At 36.3% G+C, this 25,521-nt stretch overlaps 1 protein-coding gene across 2 annotated transcripts in view; it reads left to right on the top strand.

Annotated features, from left to right (window-relative positions):
* The first annotated feature begins 4,733 nt into the window (after nucleotides 1-4,733).
* Nucleotides 4,734-25,521, top strand: part of ANKRD28 (ankyrin repeat domain 28) — an 88,499-nt gene continuing 67,711 nt past the window's right edge. Inside the window, exons 1-3 of one of the 2 annotated variants that reach the window (XM_026089440.1) lie at nucleotides 4,734-4,877; nucleotides 6,001-6,084; nucleotides 21,851-21,883. In XM_026089440.1, the coding sequence (XP_025945225.1) occupies nucleotides 4,752-4,877; nucleotides 6,001-6,084; nucleotides 21,851-21,883 (243 nt within the window). In that variant the 5' untranslated portion in view covers nucleotides 4,734-4,751. The remainder of the gene's footprint in view (nucleotides 4,878-6,000; nucleotides 6,085-21,850; nucleotides 21,884-25,521) is intronic. The other variant, XM_026089441.1, reaches the window with a different exon arrangement.

The raw sequence follows: 25,521 nt of genomic DNA, 5'->3' as shown, positions 1-25,521 counted from the left end.
GTTGTGTTCTTCCAATATATTCTCTTTATCTTCACCCACAAAAGTCACTTGGGATTTGATTTACTTAAAGATATTTTTATTTGCAAAAAGCAATTTTGTCAACACAAAAGCTGTTTTTCAAAAATACACATTCTCGCTTTTGTCTGCTTAAAAATTCATTTTATTCTGTGTGTCCTCATTGTCCTCTCTAAAATTTTAGAGTTAGGTGTGGAGATCTTGTTTTGCTAACAGCTCAATATTGCAGAGGCTCAKTTGGATCGGCCCTTCGGCCCCAACGGAAATGACATTGTTTCTAAAGTTAGGCCACTCTTGACTCATCTCTCCTACTACTCCTTTAATAAGCTTTCTTACATGAAATATGTAGAATTTAATCTGGAAAGGCTTTTGTAATGCTGTTTCAGTACAGAAAGATGCTAATGATAGATGCTGATGACCAGCTGATCTTCAGTTATTTTAAATGTTACTAAGATAAACTGAAAAGTATATTTTGAGRGATGCAATATTCTTTGTTCATATCTTTGTGAGGTTCTCTCATTTAAAAGGTTAGTTTGGGGAAAGGGGACTTCAATTAATCCTCTTGAATGTAGATTGCCTTCATTCTCTGCTGCTGTTCTCTTTTCTTGCTCATTGAAGGTTATTAGTTCTTAGATAATCTGCTGAAAAAATAGAAGCCTTAGTTCGCTTTCTTTCAGTGGAATTGTGAACTTAAGCTTTTGGCTTTCACAATAGCTGTTAAAAACTTGTATTTTGTAAATCAAAGGAGACCTTGGACTTTTTTTTTTTTTTGAAGTTGAAAGAAGATATGATTAGAGACAATGTGACAATACTTTTATTGATCTGAAGGCATTACTTTCGATGGGGGAGGAGGGGAGGGAAGAATATTGTTCTTTCAAGCACTCAAAATAACTTGGTCTAGTATGCAGTAGTTCAGTAAACTTCGGTATTCTCTCCCAGACCATACTGTATATTTTAAGAGTATTATAAATAGCAAGCACTAGTTAATTGTAAGCAAAAGTTAAATGTTTCTAGAATTAGATTATCCTTTGGGTGTGAAAGTAATGAAATGGCATATTCATAGTGTGAGTGGGTTTTTTTTTTATGTCTGCTTACATGCATGGTTTAGAATGCTATCAAGATCAATATAATATTGACTTAACTTGTGCTGGCTCTCTTTTTAATGCAAGCTGTGACATATTGGCTTTTAACGCTTTTTTTTGTCTATAGTAATGTCACCATTCAAAAATGTAATGTTATACAAGATAAAATGTTCATTTGCTTTTGGAAATAGTTTATATTAATTTTTTATTTATAGGTAAGATATCTAGAATAGTTATCAGAGTAGATTCAGATATTCTTAAGTCTTCTGAATTWTCACAATTAAATAAGTATGAAGTTCTATATTTTTAATGATAAATACATCTATAGGACTCTAGCTGGATTTTTAAATGTATTTTTATCGTCAATTGCAAGGATCAAAAATGGATGATTTCCAGATATGTGAAATTAAACTAAATTGGGCATTATCTAGCAACAGGTCTAGTTAAATAATACTAATTCCAAGGAAAAAGTCTGAAACTCTTAATGTTTGCTTGCTCTATAAACTTACTGGCTCTGAAAAAGTGCTCATTTATACTTAACATATGGACTCAGCCAGACTACCATTATCTAACAAATGTGTGTGTAGATATAGTATGAAAAACAAGTTTACACTTTGTAAGTCTACTTTGCTTATAGATTTAAGATGTGATCTTATTGTTTTCAAAGTGACTTTTAGCTATGCAAGTGACCTACAGTGTCAATTCCTTAGGGCAATTTTCACAAATAAAAAGCAAAAATTCTCTAGTTTGATTGCTGTGTTCCTTCACAGACAGTAGGATGTTGCAATACATGAGCCTTAAGGATGTCCTGGTTTTTATTTCATTAGTTGTATTTTAGCAATGGCCAAGAAGGACATGTAGACCTACTCATATGAATACATTGTTTCTTTTTAATAAATTGTTGAAGTGTYAAAATAATGCAGTGTTGTGTACCAACCATTGCTTTTTCTTAATTAAGACCAAAAGTATGAAATTATAAAACAACTGGAACTCTACATGGAGATGAATGAGATATATTTATAAAGATGCGTGTTGCTTTTATTTACAGCATGCAAATATTTGGGAAAGCTTAATGTTACCAGAAGTTTCACGGTGAATCGGAAGCTTGTATTATGCTCTGCCAGGCCAGCGGCCCGAGCTTGGGAGCCTTAGGCTACATAGTATAAGGGTTTTTGTAAGTGCAAAAGAGTTATCTGCAGGAAGCATCAGTAGGTGTTTTTTAAAGAATTTATTATGTTGCAGTGAAGCGATTGCAGACATTATTTTAAAATAGAGGTGATGTGAGCTTTTCCTTTCCCCGGCCCCCAAAGATGGGAATTCAGTATGTCTATTAATATCCAAGCCATTTAATATACACTTTAAACCTGTCTTTCTCTCTTCCTGGATGAATATGTGAAACTTGAGCGAGAGTGTTTTATAGAAGAGCTATAAAATTCTTCAACTTGTTCACCATTGACAAATTCTGCTCCCGTCATCCTCTGAGGGACATCAGAAGTGCCCTCCATACTGTGCAGGATGAGCAAGAAACCCTCCTGCTGTTCATGTAACACTGAAGCGTTTCCAGCAACTTTGACAGGATTCATTTACATAATACTCCCACAAACCAGCACCATTTAAGTAAATTCAAGCTGAAATATTTATTCAGCAAGTTGTGGGACTTTATTATATTCAAGTTATACTTGATGTAATTTTTTTTTCAGGCTGAGGGTCTGTTTGTGTCTACTAGTTACAACCAGGCATGAGTTTGGTCATTAATGACTGGCTTTTAATAGTCAACTGATTACTTTAAGACCTATTTTACTTTCATTTCATTTTTGGAAGACTTCTGTGGGGAGTTTCTTGTCTTCAAGGAGTTAAGCAAGGATTGTTTTGCTGCTCTGGCCAGTGCCATATGAAAGCAGTTAAAATGTTGGAATTGTTTACTGCCTAAATTGTTGTTAGTCAGCAGCACCAGTACACCAGATTTCTTTGCGGCTTTTAGTGGAAAATATTAAACAGTCGCTCTTTCTTCAGTTATAGAATTTTTATGTTTGAGCTGAATTAGTCACGGAGCTGGCGCAAACATTGCATCTGCAAAGACTGCCCAAAAGGCTGCTTTTTGTTGTTTTCTTTTTTTGTCAGAGGAAGCTTCATTGCGAGCGGTAGCTCAGTTCTTGGGTAAGTCTGACATGTGAGCATTACTAGGCATTTCATCCTGCGAGCCTGCAGTCTGTGCTCTGTCAGCTCCTGCTCAGTTGGAAAGCTGCTGTGGCTGTGGCTTGTGCTCTGCTCCTACAGTCTCCTAATGACCGATTCAGACAGGCGCTTGTTTTTTTCTTTTTTTTTTTCTTTTTTTTTTTTGTGCTTTGCAAGACTTATCTGCTGATCACGTCACTTAATCTGTCAAGGAAAAATTGATAAGCAGAACCTCTAACTGAAGAGGAAAATCAGGTTGGCACAGTGACAGGTCTTCGAATAAAGAAGTTGGCTCAGAGAAGATGCACGGAGTCTGATTTTTTTCTTTTTTTTCTTTCCCCTTTCCTTTCCCTCCTTCCTCTCCCCCTCAATCTGAATGAAGACTATCATGGGAACTGTATTCACATGGTGATGAAAAGAAACACTTGAGTGATGAACTGCTTTTGCAGTAGAAGTCTAAGGCAGTAATTGGAGCTTTTGTGCCGGGGTAGCTAGCTTGTTTTGCTGAGGTGGTCTTCCTCAGCAGTAATTCTGCCTAACGCAGTCCCTGATGGAGAAGCCGCAGCTATTGCCTGGTGAAGGAGAAATGAATGTTCTGCATTGCTTGCGTCCCTGACGGAGTAAAGCTATATTCATGTCTGTCAGTTGGGGAATCTGCGTTAAACAGGCAATATTATTCAAGGAGTCCCATTGTCCCTGTGGTCTGACTCATCGCATGTAAATGTGCTGCGGCCACGCTGTACGTTGCGGATATTTTTGCATGGGAAAGAATTATTATCCTCTGACCATGTGCTGAGTTACTGCTGGGAAGCAGATGCATTTTTTTGGATGGACTGTTTTTGACATTGACAACTGAAGCTGCAGAATTACAGGGTGACTAGAACCGGTGTTATTTTCAGTCAGCAGCAAGGCGGCGGCGGCGGCTGCTGCTGCTCTTCATTTGCCACTGACCTTGCAGGGCTGGGCATAGCGGGGCCGTCGCCGCTGGGGCAATTGTTCGCCGCCGCAGGCTGCTGTCGCCGCCGCAACGATGGCTGCGCTGTGCATGTAGCGCCCTGCTGCCCCAGCTGAGGCAGCAGCGGAGGCCAACCGGCTGGTGAAAGGGCAACTATTTGAGATGGTGCAGGCTGTTCTAGTTGAATTGGATCGAGGAATATTTTTACCAGCTGTTCCACAGTTTCACTACTGCGGTTTTGATGTTGAGTGAAATTTTATTTAAAAAAAGAACAATTTTTTTTTTAAATCGTTGTCTTGAGCATCTCAGGGTGTTTAAATCTGAAAAAATGAAGTGTAAGGAAGGACTGGAGTTTTCTTTTTAAATGTTAATACACCAGCAGTAGCACTCACAAGTTTGAGAGTGTACGGGAAAGAAGTAAAAGTATTTTCTGTATGGTCCGTGTTGTGATACCTACAGTGTGGTTCCAAAAATATAGTTGCTGGCATTTTTTTTGTCTGCTTTTCCTTCCTCAAACGGATCGAATGAGTCGAGTCTGTATTGTTGTTTTGGAGGAGGTGGAAGATGATTCTCCCACATTTCTTTCCAAATTACCTCAGGAAAGTGTATCTTTACGTCCCTCGCCCTCTGGAAATGTGCTGGTAAGGCCTGTTGTTTGTTGGCATATTTCCTGTCTGTACTGCTGTTGCAAATACCACTAGTAACTGTCATAAGGTTGACATGAATATGCATGATGGTGAAACTAGAGAAGAGGTAGTAAAAACTGCCTGTGCTGAACAGTGGAAAAAGTTGAAGCTTAGTTATAGAATTAATATCTTTTCAGGGGCTCGTTCCTTTGCATGTAACTTTATTTCTGATACAGCAATAACAAATCTCAGCTCCTGTGCAGAAGATTTCTAGAGGGCCTGGTAAAACTGTATTTGGAGTAAATGATTCTCCCCCACTTCACTCTCTGTTCCTCAGTGGTGTATTTATGCAGTACCACTTTAGAGATGTAATCATTATATTGAAACAATTGGTTGTGTTTATTTTGAGAACTGATATGGTAGATTGTGTGCAGGAAGCAACAGTAGTTACAAGCTAAAATAAAAAAGAGCAGAGGTCATAATATGGACCTACCTTAGAACCAGGTTATTGCTTACTGGACACAGTCAGCACTGTGGGAACTGTGCCTTCATTTCTTTAAATGATTTTGCTTTGTCAAGTGACTGACTAAAATCATGCTAACATATCTCAGCAGCTTTTCTTACTTACCGAGAAATCCTGCTATATTTAGTAATATGTGTGTGTGAGTGTGAATTTGTTACCATACTTATCTGATGCACTTTGCTTTCTTACTCTATATCCAAACAGGTAAAAATTTCTAATAACTTTAGTCATTTGCTAATGTGAAAGGGATTTGTTTACATCTATTTTATAGAATTCACAGTATGTGTTAACACRCTCACTTTATTTTAAGCCCTAATTTTATTACAATGATGTCTCTTTTCAGCTGTTATAAGCTAGTGTTCTAGCTTTTTTTTTTTCTTTCCTTTTAATGGTTTTTGGTTGGTGTAATGATTTGAGTATGTTGGTGTGTTTGAGGTTTTTAAAACTTTAAAACTTGGAATTCTTTCAATTCTGTTGTTTCTGATTTTTCATTTCACTGCCTGGGACGTTCTATTTTGTCCTTGTTTTGGTGTTTGTATATTTTGTATCCGAAAGCCATGCATGTATCAACAAAAAGCAAAATGGAATTATATTCTAAGATGCATTCTTTTTGCTTCATTTCAGCCACCTTTGGTTCAAGCTATATTTAATGGAGATCCTGATGAAGTTCGAGCACTAATATTTAAGAAAGAAGATGTTAATTTTCAGGTAAAAACAAGTGTCTTTAGCTTTGAATACAATTTCGTTTCATTTTAATGCAGCTTTCTACTATGCTAATCACTTTAGAACTTTGCTAATTCAAGTATACAGCATAAGACCATGATAATCTTTGTTTTGTTTTTGAGCTGTGTAGAACCAAAAGCAAAAATTCRATTAGATATGTATATTCTGACACTTAAAAAGCATTCTTCAGAATTTGTCTGACCAATGCCAGCTGAAGCGTATAGGAGTCCGGCCACTGACAGCAAGTTTATTTTTACAAGGTCCTACTCAAGCTCTGTAAGACAAGTTTTGTTTGATAAGGCTCTGTGGGTTTTCCCCTGGCTTTTGCAATAGTCTTTCATGCCCTTAAGCAAGATTGTATGATGGACTGTATAATATCAAATGACTTAATTTTCTAGTAAGTCATGAGACCATTTGTGCTGTCTCTTTCCTGTCTCTTCATATGCCCACTCTGGGCATGTTGTAGGTATTTTTATTTTTGAAACTTGATTAGTATGTATCACTTCACTTATATTTCTCCATGTGCAAGTCAATTTTAGCATTCATAGGGGCAATGCCTGTAGACAAAGTTAGGTTAGTATTTTTCTGCCTTTTTGGTTATTTTCTACAAAAGCTTCTGCTAGATTTCAGTATGTGCACAATGGTGGTTTTGTTCTTTTTTCTTTGCTCTACCTCCACATTTGTCAAACAAACATTATCAGTCCATAAATACAAATAGGTATATGTGCTTCAACAGGAAAGCATGTTACTATATGATGTCTTTTGAAGAGGGTTACTTTAGACTACTAGGTAGTTACAGTGGAGAAAAATATCATAGAATATTCCAAATGTGTTTTTTTACAAGTTTATACATCTTGATTGTTTTTTTTCTTTTATTCCTTTCTGTGGATACATCTTCCTTTATACAATGTGTTTATATCTTAGACTAGTAACATCTAAAGTATACTTAGAATGCAGCAAATGCACTGTTTTCTTCGTGTCCACCTTCTCCAGCATAGGCAGATGCTTATCACATGACAGCTCCTTCCTATCATGGTTGTCCTAGAAATTTGATTGGTATGAGTCCTACAGTATTTAATATTTTATTTAAATCTGTCCCTTAAAACACCATTTCCCAGGAATGAATGAGCATACAAATTCTCCCATTGTTTGGTAGCAATGAAGAAAGCTAGCTAGAAAACTGCCTAGTGGGTTTTTCTTTGTGTGTCTGTGTGTGTGTTCTTTCCTGGGTTTTACATTTGTTTATGTACTTGGCTGGAGATGACATATTCCCACATAGTCTGGATTCAGATTTTCCACTTAGTTATGTGCTGTCAGTTGGTATGGACAGCAGGAGGGGGAAAAGTGAAGAAAATGAAGTGGCTACGTGTATTTCCTAATAAAGAGAAGGATCATGGTAAACAGTTCATCACTGTTTTGACTGTTGTGGATTGTGTTAGAACCAGTGTATATGCTGGATTTCTTTTCCACTTAGCTGTCCAAATACTTGAGTACGCTTGTTTGAATTCCGAACTCGCACTCTCCAATGCCTCTGCAGGAACCTTTTCTCCTCAATAGCAACTAATTATTTTCTAGTTTGTATTCTAACGGTTAAAAGATTCTTTCCCTCCCCTAAGTAGTGGGTTGCATTATGTAACTGGAGATTGAGCAGAGTTCTGCAAACTAAATCTTGCTCAGAAATGGGCTGGATATAGAACTGTGCTAGGTCTTTGTTGTGACAGTGACATTAATCTAGGAAAACGGTTAGTGTCCTGATGAAATGAGAGGGTTTTTTCTTATCATCCAGCCTCATATATCTTTTTAGTTTTGGGAGTATTTATAGATGCTATCTTTATTAATAGTGATTGGCTTAATACTGTGTTAAAACTACCTGAGTTGTGTCAACGTATTTGACTTTTTAAAGCTAGGCTGTGGTAACTGTTTGCTGTTGTGGTAATATCTACAGATTACACCCGGGTTGGGCAGTAATTACATAATTTATTCCTAAAACAGATGATATCTTGTACCATAGTGTTAAACTTGGAAAGATTCTGAGATTGGTGGTTGGTTTTCCGTAACATGAGGAATTGTGTGTAAAAGTAAGATGATGTACTGATGGCAGATTCAGTTTTTTCAGGGAGAAGATTGTTCGTGCCTCACTTTAGCAGCCTTCTTGAGTCACAGTCTCAGTCTAGACTTATAAAGTATGTATTGTATTTTATTCAACTCAGCAGCTGTAATGTCTTACGAAGAAAGAGGAAATTGAGTATTCTTTAGCTGTTTAAACTGTGGTTTGGAAAGGGTTGACCTCTCTTTTTAAGTTGAAAGTGTTGGCTTTTAAAGGCAAAACTGATTTATAGAAACTTTGATCAAATGTATTGTTTGGAAGGTAAACTGTCTCAGCCTCCAGTTAATTTAAAAAAAGTGTGTGKGGGGGGGTATCCTCCTCCCTCCCTTTGCCTGAGAAAGCTTGAGAAACTGTAGCAGCCTGCTTCATGAATCAGGCTTAAATCATGCACATCACATGTCAAGCCTGATGTAGCTTCTGTTATCCACCTTGCTCTTGCTACACTGTGTGTATTTCCCCCCCCCCCCCCTTGGTACCATACTGAGCTCTGGAGACTTGAGGCAGTAAGAAAAATATTTTGCGTAATAACTGACACAGTTGATATCTTTTTTTATTAGTTAAATAACCAAATATTAATTATAATAATATAACCAATAATAATAATATAACCAAATGTTAGTTAATGGGGAGCCTCAACATTTCCTGCTGTTTTGATTAAAATACTATGATAAGTTTGCGCTTTCTGCACTTTTCAGTGGTTAATTTTAGTTAGCTAAATTGATTTCAGCATTGCTGTTTTCAGCCTAGTAGCCTCTGCTTTTATAGATCAGATTTTGGCTATGTTCTTTAAAAATTGGAAGGCTGTCACTGCTGTAAACTTGTGCAACTTCTGTTTGTAACCAAAACTTTTACGATGTATAAATCAGTTTCATAGATCATGAAAACTGAATGTTTCATCTAAGTTATTGTTAAGAATATAATTTGGGGGAGGCAATACCAGCTTGCTGTCAAAAATGATACAAAAGTATATCTGACTATTGACATGATTTTCAAAATTGGAATTTTTTTTTATCCCCTAGACCTACTAGGATAATACTTCTTACCATGAAAAGTGGTATTTCTGGTGACTATATGTAATCTTTATAACCTGATTGTACTTGATCTAAGCTAGGTGGATCCTTTCCGGAACCAGTGTCAATATGCTCCTTGCCCTTTCAAAGCGACACTAAAAGCAAGCAAGCAAGCTATCCTTTTGRAGGAGTCCTGAAGTCGCGCAGATCTCTCCCAATTTTCAAAAGTACTCATTGTTCCTGTTTAAAATAGTGGTTGATACATGTATGAAACACCTGTATTTTGTTGCTCACTGTACTTCGAGAGATTATAATATACTTAAACTGTGAAATGCATTTTTAAAGCTATTTTCTATGTGAGTTGGTGTTTTTCTTCCAACACAAAATGTAAGATTGGAAAAATAAATTCCATATCCCATACTGATGACTGCAACAGTCAGGTTATCCCTCTGCTTTCTGTTCTGGACTATTTGCTATCCTGCACAGATTCTACTTCTTAAATTAAAGGCCCTTTGCTATATCTATTGTAACCAAAGCAAGTGAAGTAACAACAACAACAACAACAACAAAGCTCTCCTGTGCTATTATTTGGTGGGGGGGAGGGCAAAAACCCACAACCAAACAAAAAAAACCACTCGAAATGCAGTTTCTCCTCCCCTCTCTTTCCCCCCCACTCCACACCTGTATTAACTAGTAATAGCATTGACCATAAAGTGTTTGCTCCTGGGACTGGCAAGGAGTATGATTTAGAAAAGCCAGCGTGGTAGGTACAAATAGGGCAGCTAAGCCTATATATCTGACTTTGTTATTTTGAGCAGTGGGGTTGCTGAGTGGATGACTGGTGCAGTAGAGGTGTGGGCTCTCTTCCCAGCCCTGCTGAATAGGGTTTGCCTAACTTCTTGGTTATTTGCATGTTAGGAGAATGTTGTTGGATTTCCTCCTAGGGTAAGAGATGAGGTCTTATTTGATTTCCTGGTAATTTTTTTTTATATATTTTACTCTGTATTTTATTGCATATATTGAAAGAGGAAAATTGGTTTATTGGTCTGGTGTAAGCCTAGGACTTCTCATACTGCGTTGGGTACCAGGAGACTTTAAAGATTGTCAAGAGTCTCCAATATCCTAGTAATTCAGAACTTCATGATGGAAATTAAAGCACAGTTTGAAAACAAGAAAGATTCTCCGATGCGATGCTGGTATTGGTCAGCAATGTCCTAGAAGAGGTTAAATAGATAAAATAGGTAATGTATTTATGACACCCCCCCCCCCCCAAATTTCATCCTTTGTACACCTGTCCTGTGGGCTGGACCCTGGGGTAACTGGTTCTTCTCCTGCCTGCGGAAATTGCAGAGACTGAACAGTGCAGTGTAAAACAGGAAAGCCTGAATTTGTTGCCTGAAATATAAAACAGTCTACAAAACTTAGTAGAATTCAACATCTGATCATGCAAATAAATCCTGTACCTATTTTGTATATAAAAAAGAATGTTTATATATTAGTTATATGGAAAATTAAATTACTTTGCATTGTATAATTCGGCAGTCATCTTGACGTATCTCTCTGTTAAAAAACAAACAAAAAACCAACCAAACAAAAAAMCTGTTACATAAGTATGTATCATGGTCTTGCTTAAAAACAAACAAACAGAAAGCCATAATGTGTAACGAGGTAAAAATAGTCCTCAGGAATTTTTACCTTTATGTTCATTATCTCTTTGTAGCCAACTGTTTTATCAAAGTATATGAATAATATGTGGATTTTTTTTATTTTGATTAAAAATATGCATGCATACAACTGCAAATGTAAATTCACTTTAGCTTGATGTATCTATGCCTCTAAAAACCTCTTTATTAATTGCAAATCCTAAAATATTTGAGCTTTGTCATCAGTACCTTTTCTAATTTAAAAGTAATGTTAGTATAAGCATTTGCCAGTTGGGACAACTTGAAGTGTCTCACAGCAGGTTAAATATGTGGTGCTTTTCAAATAGTGGCAGTCGATCTGCAGTACCATGTTTCTGCGGGGGCTATTTGAGGGGGGAAGGGTTTTTGTTTTTAACAGGGAGTGGAAATAGTTTTGAAAACAGTGGGGAAAAACTTTGACAGTTTTGTAAAGAAATTCCTATGGGCCAGGTAGAAGCACTAGGAAGACAGGCATGTACGGACAGGCCCAGTTCAGGAGTCCTGTATGAGTTAATCAGAAAAAAGTTTTGTGATGTTTCGTAAAGTCTTGTGTTTTGGTCTATATGGAGTATGCTTGAAATTAAATCATTTTCCAGACAAATTCATCTATACCTCTTGCTGTTACATGAAGCTGCTGGCAGTCGGCGTAAAGATAACACACAGCTTTTGTATCTAAACAGGTGAGAATAAATTGTAAAAAGTTAGTGTCATGTAGCAAAAGCTAAGCAGGTGGCATTTAGAATAACTTATGATTTTTAACTCTTCAAGCTGTATTTTTTGAAGAGGTGAGAGAGTATATGTTTACTAATTAGTCTACATTAGCAAATAAAATCTTTCTTGCCTCAAGGATATGTCAGGCCCAGTGTTGGAAACTTGTCAGGTTCATGCAGGCAATGTAGACTATTTGCATGAAGGACTTTCTTGCTGGCAGCTGCAGCTGGCCACAAAAACTTGCACTAATGTATCTGGTACTATGAGACGGCATCTTATTCCCTGGCAGGACAGCCTGTGCAGGCAGCTCCCTGACTTCTGGTTTGCGGACTTGGAGGTGTGGGAGGAATTAGGAAAGCATCCAGAAAAAAGTGAACTATTATCCTGAAGAGCACTTACTTTTTTTTCTGAGTTCCTATCTTCATAGTTCAGAGTATGAGCTTTTCCTTTCCTAGTTGTAGTCATTGCTAGAGAGTTTAAATCTGGCATACACTGTTTTTTCCCTTTTTTTAAAAACACCACTCACATTTTTTTTCTGTGGGTTTCTTGCTAATTTCTTTTCAATTGCAGATGAGATTTTAATAAAGAAATGCTGTAATTACTGCAGCTTAAACTATCTTGACTGACAGTGTGAATGTGAAGTTGCAATAATATTTTACTTTGGAATAGCACACAATTTAGACCTATTAAAAACAAACAAACTTAAATTCAAGACTCTTTTCTCTCCTGTCTCCAATATGATGTAATATCATGATAACCATTGCAAAGAAATATTTGTGGGAAATGGTGATTTTGATGTATTCATAAAGTACATTAGTTATATTTTTCCCTCTGTTGAGAACACACTTCTTGTCATAGAGAAATACTTAAAATGAGGACAAATTTTAGTTTACCATCTTTTGTAACATGCTAGTTACAGCTAATGTGTTTCCTAAGATTTGCATCTTTAGCTTTTATCTCTCTGATCTAGAGAAAAAGTTGTCTTAAACTGCTTGCTAACTTTCCAAATGATTCACGTATTTAAAATTCTGTCATAAACTCTAGGGCTTAGGATTTTGGTTTTAGTTTTGCACTAAAAATCTTTCTGCTTGATTGAGTGTTATTTTTAATTAGTTCTTATTTTCAGTTTAGACTGTAGCAGATTGGGGGATGTTTATGAGGCTGAAAGGTTTTTTTTTTCTTTTTTTTTCAGTATTTTCAGTGTAAGAAAAAAATCATGAATTGTAACTTTGGGTTTGGTACTAGTTATTTTAATACAATTTCATCCTTTGAGTGCTCAGTAAAGTGAGCATTGGGTGCGAGTCCTCCTAGAAATGAGATGAAGATCTGTATGTTGAAAATATTCAACAAAGACAACTGATTAGATATTTGGAGCAACCTTTTTGAATAGGTCTATGCTTGTTGCCTAGACCTTCATTCATTTGGAATCAATGAGTTGCAGTGCACAATTTTCACTTATAGCACAATGGACTAATAAGTATGAATGTCTTTCAAAAAGCTATGAGTATCACTTACAACATTGTGAACTGTGAGAGGAAGTTTTTGAGTAACATAATACACTTGCTGTTTTGCAGTACCTGTGATGTCTGTCTAAATCTGCAGCCAAATATTCAGGCAGCAAWGAAAAAGTCAAATCTCATGTAAAATAATGTCATAGTTGTTGGAAATGTCTGTCTAAACATGACTAATTGGGTGTCTAAGCATGAATAATTTGCTGTAATAATGTTAATTTTTAAGTATATTGAGAACAACTTATAAGACAATAATTTTATGTTGAGGTGGAAATCAAAAGGAATAAAACATTATAAGAACACAGATGAAATGTCTGGGTGCTCTTGAAATATGTTGGTATCCATTGTGATATCCACTTAATCCCATCTATGTTAAAATAATTAATAAACCTGTAGCACACTTTATTTCTATATATTGGGCTTTTGGATTTTGAAATAACTGCTTAAGTACTCTTAAAATGGTACTGTTCACTTTACATAGAAACATAAATTTCTGTCCCACTTGATAAACTTAGATTCTAAGGGTTTTGATGAAGCAGGTCTTGATGTGCTTTGCAGCATACATTTATGCCTAGATGATACAAGTGCTACTAGTTCTTTTCACTTTACAGTCCAAGTAATTTAACAAGAACATCCTACAATTTTGTCAATCTGTAGTGTATTTTTGTGTTGTTTGGGCCAAACAACAGTTTCCAAGTAACTGGGATTAAAGTGTGGTAGTTTAACTTCCACTGAAGAGATAAGCTAGGCTTCATTTCATTTTCTTGCCTGATTCTTCTACTAGACCTCCTAAATTGATTTTTGTTGCTACAGTATTTGGAATGTACTTTCTGACAGAGAACTTGTAGTGACTGAATAATTTTAAAATGCATTCAATTTCAAAAATGGGTAAGCTGAAAATATGAAAAGCATAGGGAAGGCTTGTAAATAGCTTATGGATCATAAGAAGGCTTTCGTGATATTTTCATGTTTGTTTGCATCTGATGTAGTGAGTCCAACCACTACAGCAACAAAATTGGACTCAATCAGCTGTCTGTAGTGAAAGGCTTAATGCTGTGTCTCCTGCCCTGAAATCCTCAGGGTACAAATAGTTAAAAGCTATTAAGCTATTTCCATTTTTAAGTATCCAAAATATTATGTGGTGTTAGACACACTATTGTCTTTGAAAGCTGAATTTTATTGACTTTTATTTAAACAGCACTGTATAGTAGGTATGAATGCAGGTATTCTTACATATGGTTTTATAATTGAAAGAAACAAATCAGTTACTCATCTGGCTACTGCTTAGTTTTCATGTTACTCTCACTCTTCATCCAGAATTGCACATTTTAAACATGTGTGTTCATCTGCCATCTTTCCTATGGTAGTATTCCAATATTTTCTTTTATTCTGGACATCATTTCTGTTGATTACTGCCTAGTAGAAGACTTCAAGGGGTGCCTAGCTCTGAGAACACCGAGAATCGGGGAAGTCAGGACAGCATTTAAGATAAGTCAGCCTTCAGTTGACAAGTGTGTTGGAGAATCCAAGATTTCCCAGAAATGCATCTACAAAATGCAGCAGATAAGACAGCCCATTCACTATTCTAAAGTGAAATAGCTTTTCCTATTGTGCATGTGAATAAATGAAAATCCATTAAAAAAATTAAGAATCAACTGCTTTCAAAATGCTCTCTTTAAAAAAAAAAATACCAATTTTGATTAGTGGTGGAGATATATATAAAAGGTTATCTAATACTRGTAACAATAAACAGATAATCCAACTGAAGATGAGAACAGTACTTTGAAATCACTGTAGGAGGTAATAAAGGAAATAAAATTTGTTCCTGTATAAGCAAATATTAATAATGAGAATTCTTCTAATTAGAAACCACTGTTTTGAAACAGACCTTGATCCAGTACAGTAATTCCTGCCTAGAGGTCTCCATTTAGAACCGGATTTCAGATGATTAACCAGAGAGTGTTTAAAAAAAAAAAAAAAAATCCTTTATTAGGTGGCTATAGGATAGTGAGACCTCRGTGTCTAGGTGAAGTCAGGACTAACTTTACTGAATGGTTTTTGTTACCATATAAATAACTGTACTTATACCTCTCTCTTAATCAATACTAATCTTTAATAAGAATTGAGAGCGCTTTTCTAATTAGATGGAGGCATTTTAAGTAGTTAATTACTTTAATTTTATATATGTTTATTTTGCATGAAGTATATGTAAATAATGTATTTTTTCTCTTCATATATCTGGGAAAGAAGAAAACAGTGTATAATCATAATGAGATTAATTGTAGCACTCATGTTTATCATGTCTGTGCTTGCACCTCTAATAGAAACATATCTTGTTCTCCATTACTGTGTTTTTTCTCCAAGCTATTTCTTGGATTCCTGTTCCATCTGCATTTCAAAGTACTGTATTTTCCGATTCTAGATACTCTCTGTAATAAACTTTCTAAGTTTTTCCACCACAAACAGGAACCCTCATTTCCTTCGCTGTGTGACCAGTCTGATGAAAGGATGAGTCAGACTCCCCTCCCTTATCAAGTGTTCCCTTAGTTGAAATTTCTTTACATCTGAATAGTAGTAGGAAAAATCTGTGAGGAGCCCTATTGATTGGGAGCATGTTTGCTGTCCCTCGCAGGCAGGTGCATGTTCTGCCTGACCAGAATTGACAGCCAAGCATCAGTATTTAACATGGTGCTGCAGTAATGCACTTGCAAGAAAGAGATCTAGGATCTGGGTTTTAGGAGGGTAATAAGTGAATAGCTCATGTGAATGCATGTTTTTGTTTGTTTGTGTTTAATTAAACAAAATAGCTTATGAGACTTCTTGCAGCTAAACATGATTGCATTTGAGGGGTTTTTGGGGTGGGGGGTGTTGGTTTTTTGGGTTTTTTTTTTTTCTTTTTAAGGGAGTTGATAGAGTTCAGCACTACCATATAGGAATAAATATCCATGGGTTGTTTTGGTTAAAAAATAAAAAAAATTCTTGAAAACATGAATATTCAAGTTTTGTAACTGAAAGAGATGAGAAGAAACTTTGCTGCAGGAAGTACAGGGAAACTTTTGCTAATGGAAAGTTTCTTCTACTTCTAAAGGACCTGGTATGAGGCTATTTGGATCAAACAAAATATGAATTTTCGGGAAAGACTTTGTTTCAATGATCTGAAGCCTGACTGATTCCAAAAACGCAGACAACTTCGGAGACAAAACTATTTTGAGTGGTCTAGAAACTTGCAGCAAGTTGTAAACTGCAAAGAGCATCTACCAGCTTCTCAAGGAAGAACTCAAATAATATAGTAATTATTCACTGTTACTTAATTTTATTAAAGTTGYAAATTTCCTGTCCACTTGTGTGGAATGTTTTTCAAGTGTGTCATCTGTAATGAATCAGATATGATATTTCCTTTTTAATGTGGTTGAGTATGTGAATCATGTTTTTTCAGTCTCTATATAAAGTGTGTCCACATGGTATTGAGTTCTTCCTCTGCTGCAGAGACAGATATAGAATATTTTAAATACAATACTATATAATTAGATATTTTACTTTGGAATTGGGGCTCTATGAGAGAACCTTGCCAGTTCAAAGAGAAATAATTTTGTTTCATGTCAACAACACTATTTCACCTGTGCGAACAAGATTTTCAAATATATTGAGCTACTGCTCTTATTAAAGCTATATAAACAATCCCAAAACTCTATGGAAGGCATATCTGACTAATATCAGCAAACTGCTACTTGGTAAAGTGCAATCTGTGGACAGTAACTCTCAAAGAATTACCATTGCAGTAAGGTAGGATGCTATATTAAATGAAGAATATGTTTACATATCATAATGCTGCCTTGTGTTCAAATGAGAAATATTCTTTAGAGAATTTCAGAAGCACCAAAAAGTAGTATGGTCTACTACTCTGGCTAATATATTCTGCCTCTCAGCAGGTCTGGCAAGCTTGCCTAGCACTATGCTAATATGGTTATACTGTTTGCTAAACTGGACAAACAAGCCTGKCTGTCTGCATTGGCAGTGTTTTTACTGTATTGTTTGTACATTGAATTTGTTTTACAATAATTGAGGATTTGACAGACAAGTTTTGTTTCAGTCATTGTTATTCTTTTAACATTGAAAAATTGCCACTGATTTAGAGGACCATGAATAATTAAATCAAATTTAAATCTGTTTCAAAGAATTTTATGTTGAGTCTCTCTGGTATGATTGTCTTAGTGATAAAGGTTTTGTAGATCACATCTAATTTGCCATATTACTTTCAGTGATTATTGCTTAGGATTGTAACCTTCAAAGGGTATTGGAAGTTCTGCATTTGCTGCTGCTTTTRCAAAACAGAAGTTAGAGGCAAGGTCTTGAATAGTTACAGCTTAGTGGGGTTGCTGCTGGCAGTTGYTGTGCCTGTCATGCAAAGGATTGGTATTTGAGAACAGAACATCCTCACTGAAAGAACAGAGAAGGAAAAAAGCTCTGTAGACTTAATGTGCTTTAACTTCCAATTCCAACTTCCACAGTCCTTTAACAAGCAATTTTTTTTTTTAGTAAGATATGAATTTACTGATTATTTGCAGAACTTTCTGAGTGAAAACTCTTAATGCATATACAACGTACCTTTGAACAAGACAATTTTCTCTATTTTATCAAAGGTAAAATCTATCTCACCCATTAATATGGGATATCTAATGCGCTGTCAATAAACATAATAGTTTCTTACATACTGTTCAGCCCTTGTACATAGTCTCTAAGCAAGGTAACCAACCATTCCAATGCCAGAAATGGAAGCTGAAGAAGTAAAGATAGATCAGTTACTTAAATATACTGTAATAAAGGATGGATGTATATCAAAAACTGGAAAAAGACTGTGTGTGTTGTTTGTCTACCACATTTTCTGGGGCTATGCTGTAAGTGCTGAAGAATGAGGGTTCTTGTGGGCTGTCAGCGGGTGGCTGTGAGCCCTGGAAAGCCTCATGCTGGCATCAAGGCTGAGCACACATGAACTAGAGGTCTCCTTTGCAATCAGGGCTTTCCGACCCGCGGGCCTTGCTCAAGGACGTGCCCGAAAGTCCAGATCCAGTGTCTGCCTGGACTGTGAAGTCTGAGCGAAATTTTCCAGGCCTATGATAGCAGGTTACACCTTTTTCATCTCAAACTTGTGGAATCTTGATCTCTCTTTGGTCTTTTATTAAAGTCCGACCTTTTTATCATCCTTCTGGTCATTAATTTCACTTAAGCTTTTATTTGTATGAAACAGTAGTTAAGGTATAGTCACCTGTGGTACTGATTTGTAATTATTGCAACTTATAAATACATTACATAGTACTGATTTATGATTTCAAAGAGTGTAAATGTCTTGCTTTGGTTGCTGCCAGCTCTTCAAGTGTCTTATGACAGCTATGTTCTTAAGCTTCTCCTCTATCCGTTTGTTTTAAGGAATAGTCCAAATAAAAGAAAATACCTTGTTCCTCAGGTTACTGGCACTTTTGGAGGAGTTTTGGTAGTAGCTAGCACCACTTTTATTGGGATTCTTTTGTGATAGATTTTGGGACTTTCCATTTTCATCTGACATTTCAGGGGGTGGTGTTGTTGGTTTTGGGTGTCTTTTTTTTCTTTCTCATTTTTGTTCTTCAGAATAAGTGTATCCCGTGTGATTTTTCTCACCTGACAATGTGACTTTATATTAGTCAGCAAAGGTTGTCTTAGTGTTTGTAAGCTACTTTGAGCCAGGTGTCCTGAATAGTGCAAGGGTGTCTTAACAGATGGACTTTGTGCATTGAATCTAGGTGACCTTACTTGAAGAAGCTGTTTAACTCAAAGTCCATAAGTTAAAAAGTTAAAGCTTGCTCCGTAAAGAACTGTTTTTAAGATTAAAAACATAAGCTCAAAACTCTGTCTTTTTCTGACACCAAGACAGTGCAGTGTTTGAGATGAATATCTGATTTACATTAAACACATGTAGGGTTGTCATTCTAACACTAGCCTTTGCAATGAAAAAGGCAGCAAACACAGCTTTTTCTGAACAAAAGCGTCATTGGCCTGAAAGTAATGTGGTGGATTTAAACAGGGATGGAGATGTGCATACCTTACCTAGTGTGGTGTGAGCTTTCAGTGGAGCAGAAACAGAGACTGCATTGTACTGTTTTGTCTCTTGGCATATTTTCTTATTTGTGTCCTCATATATTACAGATAGATTACAGAGTAAGACAAGACATTAAGTATCCTGTGTTCAACCTACTGTACAAGCCCAGGCAATGTTACATAATGTGCTTGATGTCATGGTACTGCCATTATGAAAAGTCCATCGTTTTCACGTGCTACTTTCTTTTCAAAAATTATTTTTGACTGATGTCTAATAGCTTTCTTACTTCTCAAACTGCATTCCAATTAAAAGCCTTTTTTTTTTCTCTCTCCTGCCACAGATTCCAAATAAATGTTTACTTAGCTTTGTGGAAGGGGAAAGTGAAGGGAAAGGTATTTGTGTGTTTGTTCGGGGGTATATATATATATATAATATATATATTTTTTTTTTTTTTTCCTGCTGATCTAGTATTTTAACAAATAGCCTTGGCTCTAAGAGTTGTTCTGTTTTGATTCCTGAGTCACTAGAAGGAAAATACATCCAAAATATCTCAACTACAGTTTAAGATCAAGTCCATCATGTCAGTGGGTAGAGAATAGCTCTTTCTTGCCCAATGTATGGAATGAATAATTCACTAGCCCTCATTAGTGATGAAAGGGACCAAATTCTTGATTGTTGGAACTCAAAGTGAAAGCAAGTAGCTTACAGAACTTGCTTGATTGTTTGGGTCCTTGTCCTGCAAAGACCCAAATAGGCAACTGACTTCACTTACAAGGAATCCCAGCCTCTCTAGTTTGGACCAAATACATACATACATATATGTATGTATTTGGTCACACACACACACACACACACATGGCATGCACACATTTTTATAGAATAGAGGCCTAGTTTCAGCTTTTCTTACAAGCTGTGCTCATTCTGTATAAGAATATAAAAACCTAACTAGGAAGAATTATAAGAATGAGAGTAGGGTTACAAAATTAGAACCCAAGTGAAACAAGAAACTCTCTGTATTCTAAAAAATTAAGACTGTTCTCTTCATAAAATATCATATTTTTGAAGATTCCACACTTCAGAAAGACGTCCTTTAAAATAAGGAGACTTCATGAATTGAATTTCTTTGATTTGATTAAGATAATCTTTAAACTAACTCTTACTCCTTTTAGGTGTATATTTTTTAACTAAGAGATTTTTACTCTAGTTTTTTGGTTGAGAGTTTAGCTGGCTCTGGGGTGCCCCCATCACAATCAGAGATCAGGCTGAAGTTTAATAACTGTTCCTCGGTCTAAGTGTGACTCACTTTATTTTTGTGTTTCCTTTGGTGCCACTGCTCTGAGTGGACATGACTTCTAATAGTTTCATTTGAGCAGTGTCTCATGTCACCAGTCAGTCTAATGCTTGTGATACAGGAAATCTAGCACTTGGAGAGTTAGTTTTATGAAAAGGTGTCCAAAATGTGTTATTTAGCAATATTAGCTGCTTTGAACTTCAATCTCCTTTTTTTGCCAGTCTCTCTTGTAATCTAACACCAAGTTGTGTTCAAAATCACACTTGCCAAATTTGCTACGAACACTAAAGTCTAGAATTCAACACAAGGTAAAATGGCAGGTAAAAGTTCTGCCTTTTCTCCCATCGCCTYCCTGCAAAGTTGTTCTACTGAGTACAAATGTTGAAGACCAAATAGCTTTTTGGACAAGAGCATTTTGGCATCTGCTGTTTGACCTTGCAACTTGAAAAGCACATATTCTTTGTGCAATCTTTATTAAAGGTATTTCAAGGTGTTATTTTTTTAAACATACTATGAAGATACAACTGAGCTCTTTTATACATTTTAAAAACAGAAATTTTTAATAGGCTGTTGAATACAATTTAATGCTCGAATATAATATACAAGTATAATATATGAAAGCTGAAAGCTTTTTCTGGGGAAGTTTACAGCTTTAAGGATTCTGACCAGATTGGTATTTCTGTTCAGGCATTTTAGAAAGGAAACAAACTTTCAATGTGCTTTTTTATTAGATTACTGGAATTGATTGTCAATATCTATGAATTGTGTGTAATGGCTTAGTGAGGATAGGATTTTTATTAGTTTTGTTATTTGAGTAGGATAAACTAATCAGTAGCTGCATGGGAAGTAAATTATTTTCCATGGATTTTGGTGCAGTTCTATGAACTTGAACTTCAGATTTATTTCCAGGAAGAACATGTTTGGAAAAAAATGCTTAGAGGCATCAGATTAAACAAGGATTCTTTGGGATTGCAAAATACGTCCTTGTTGCAAAGCCATGCAATGTATATTCTTTTCTGGCACCTCCTGGATGTGGATTCCCATATATCTATGTCTCTTTATGATGCCAAATGTTATGCAAAGGACAGTGTAGTTCTTATCTCCTACAGATAAAGGTAAAACTCAGATGTCTGACCTGCTTTTTTTCTTTAAGACTTCAAATATACTCCAGGTTCTTTTGGGTTAGAGAACAAACCTAATTGCCTGGGATGTTCCAGTGGCCAGAAAAGATGGGGATGGACCTCCTAGGCTGTCCTGTTATGAAGTGCATTGGGATAGAATCTAAAACTAAAATTGGAGTTTAGGACTGGTCTGTGATGTTTTGTTTTGTTATTATTTTTTAATCCCCCTCTTTCCTCCCCCTTCCCAGGCTCTTGGCACAGCAGCTAGCTTCCTGCCTCAGGTGAGAAGGCTTCCTGACCACTGTGCAGACTGTGGTTCTTCTCGTGCCCCCTGGCTCAAGAGGCCGGGTGAGAGTGTGCCCGCCTGAGCAGTGCACAGCTGTCTCCCYGTAGTCTGCTGCCCAGGCTGGCCAGCTGGAGCCAAAGGCTGCCTTCGAGAACGTCTTTGGGAATGCCCTGAGCCTGGCTTCGCGCTGCTGGGGACCTCGTCGGCAGCCGCTGTGGCCAGCATCTCCTGTGCAATGGCCTTCGGACCTTTCCCAGGCCTGGTTACCTACCTAAATATCGTTTTTCTAATGTGGGAAATGTGGCTGTAGCCAAAAAAGGCTTTACAGCTAAATTTCTTGGCCTTTGATCACCTTCATCAGTAACTAAAGCAGACTAGATCAGCTTGTCCCTTCCTGTAGTTTTTAATGCCACTTGGTTAGAGTAGCTTCCTCCCTCTCTTTCACCCGCCCAGCCAGGCCCACGTTAGACCTTTGTCCCCTTTCTGAAATGGGCCCCGGACAGAACCGGAACAGCTCTCTGGATTATCTGTTTACACTTGTTGAGCATTTTGATGTAGCCTTGGAAAATCAAGTTTTGGAGAGGAAAGTTGTAGTCTTCCTTGCAGGTATGTAGCTAATAGCCCTTTTTTTCCCTAACACTGCTTGCCAGTTGTTCTTGTATGTCACTGTACCTGATTGTGTGTGGTGTGGGGTGGTTGTTTTTTTTTTTTTGGGGGGGGGGGGTGGCAATCCAGAAAACTGTGAGCTTGTGCTCTTGAGGAACATGCATGCTCCGAGTGGGATTTATATGTGTATAGAAACACCTGAAGAACTATTTTTAGTGTATTCACTGCTATTTCCAAAAACGGTTGTCTCGTGATCTTTTTCCAGGTTGTAGTTCTCTTCTGATACTTTTTTTTTTTTTGGTGTACCTAACAGTGTGCTGGAGTCTTTTATTGTGTGGGTGTGTTGTGTTTTGTTTTAAAGTCTCTGCAAGCTAGAATGGCACTGACAAAGTAAATTGTTTAGCAGTTTAATATATAGTGTGACAGTATTTTATTGTTGTCTAGAATTAAGTGAAAGTGAGCATGGAACACTTATTTGGTGCTAGAGCTCTTAGCTAGAAAGAACCCTGGTTTTTGGCAGATTATAGTTGAAGTGACTCTCCTTCCTAACACTACTGAAACTTCTCTTCCACTACACAATAAGGTCTCTAGAGTAATTGGTCACTGCTATTGCAATGAACAAAAGGGCAAAGATTTCTCCTCAATKTTCTGTGATTTGGTTAGTTAGAAAGTCTAGATTTGTTCTGTCATAACAGAAGGCATAAAGAGGATGTGTCCTGCCATACAGTGTTTAATGATAAACTCTTGATGTGTAATAGTGGGCTTTCGAAGAATGTTTCTTTCAAATACAATGCAAGAGTTTAATTTCTTGAGCTAATGCTCATATTACCATTTTAATAATTGATTTAGCATGAAGAATCCAGTCTCTTCAAATTGTGATGTACCTGTCATTTGATTTCAAAGAATACTTTGTCGTTTGCCATGTTATGTATATGACTTTTGTGGTTAACAGTTTGCTTTCTTGTTAAGCATGCTGAAGAGACCTTTACTGTAGCTTGTTAAAATAGGCTTGCTCATTATATGGAGCTGCATCTTAAGCTTGAGATCTGAGGAGAAAAAACAATTCTGCTCTTCCTAAAAAGGTTGTTATCCAACTCCAGTTAGAAACTTGATATTTTTATGACAACTTCGACTTCTGTATTCTAATTACGAATCTAATGATACAATAATGTGAGGAATGTTACCTTGAAAAATGAGCTAAGAAATTCTTTTAAAAAAAAAATCCAAACAAATAGCAGATAAATTACGTTCAAGGCGGCAGTGACAGGAAATTAATTTATTCACTATAGGTTTACCAGTTTTGAAGCTAAATCCTTCATCTTTCTCTTCTTTCAGTTGACAATAATACACCTGATTTTCAAATTCTATTAAGTCATATGTTTTTTAAGTCATCACTTTGTGGCTGGACATACTTTCAAGGAGTTAGTGGCCCTAATGACAGAGTTGGGTACCTAAACTAAACTTCTTGAAGTTTAAAGTTGGAACATAACCAAACACTTAGATTGTGTTCTTTTTTTGTGTGGAGGAACAAAAAGATATTTGTATAGAAAAGAAAGTTATTCTACCTTACAAAGTGTTAATTATAAAATTTGTAGCAAAATTTGCAAGTGAGATTCATTAGAACACTAAATTTAAGTGTAGCACTGATGATTTCACATTGGAAGAGACCTTTATGGTACTTGACTCTATCAAAGAATTGGAAATATTTTATAATTGTGTTTTTATTCATTATGTATAAGCCCAGGAGTTACCACAAATTGTGCTGGTTGAACACACACAGTTCCAAACCTAATAGGTAAATATACTAAGTGTGAAGTGTTACATGGGAAAATGCTTTTAAAAGTGTTTCTCTTAAAAGAAATATTTGGTAAAGATATTATAAGTTATGTAGGAATTAAAACACTTTCAAGATTTAAATTTGTGTATTGGGTTGATTTCTGCCAGAAACAGATGGTATTAAAACAGGCAGCTGGCAAGTGGTACGGCAGAAAGCACCTATTAAATGATATTTTGTAAGTGTGATCACAAAAGTATGACCTGAAAATAGTATTTGAAAGTGTTGTCACAAAATTGGATTTGAAAAGCAAATAGGCTAAGACAAGTTTTTTTTTATGAAGGGGAAGTTGGATTCATGTTTTTTTCCACAGCACTTTCTAATTCAAAATTTTCAGATCAGTAGTTGCTGAATTGTTTGAAGGGCCAGAAAAAGTTAGGAGTTATATAACCCTTAATAAACCCTTGAGGAAGCCATAGTCAGGATCTGCCAATTGTACTAGGTACGTATAGGATAAAAGCCCTGTCTTTAAGGTGTTTATAGCTCCTCAGAACTCCTTATAGTTTTATATAATTATTCTAAATCACTTGCTGATAGGACCCACACCAGGAATAAATTCTTATATCTCAAAGGACAGTTATTACTTTAAAAAAACAAGTAGGTTTGAATGTAGCATGTTTAATCTAGTCTTAGATTTATCCATTGTAGTTTTGATCTCTGAAGTAGCCAGTGAAATGGCTAAAGCCTAACATTTAAGGTAAAATGAAACAAGGGAGGATTTGCTGCCTTTTTAGGCCTGGGTGAACAAGAGGGGAGTTATGAAAAAGCTCTTAGCACAATTGTCCTTGTCATCTTTATCCAGAGTTTGGCTTTAACAGGGTAAGAAGCCACCTTGTGGATTTCTTATGCTGTAATCCTTACAGAAACTCATATGTGGGTAAAATAATTTTTTGGGAGACTTGTGAAATGAAAATACTGCAGACAGAAGGAATATATGTTTTCATATAACAGAGGAGCATATAAATATGATTTTTTTTTCCCTCCCATGCCACCCTTCGTGTGACATAAAACTGTCATTCTGAAAACTGATTCCTTAAGGACCCAGCCCTTTTATTCATTTTGTAGTTAGTTGGCAGCATTGACTAATCTCTAGAATTTGAAGTCTCTTATTAGGTATGTAAAAAATCTCTGCTGTTTCTACTGGAATATAATCACATTTACCTTGCACTTTTTTGTTAGTTCCTTTCCAAATT

This window comes from Apteryx rowi, unplaced genomic scaffold, assembly GCF_003343035.1.
Source record: "Apteryx rowi isolate R43461 unplaced genomic scaffold, aptRow1 scaffold_813, whole genome shotgun sequence".
Classification (NCBI taxonomy): Eukaryota; Metazoa; Chordata; class Aves; order Apterygiformes; family Apterygidae; genus Apteryx; species Apteryx rowi.
The sequence above is the reverse complement of the archived record's forward strand: the minus strand, read 5'-3'. Positions and strand labels throughout refer to the sequence as shown.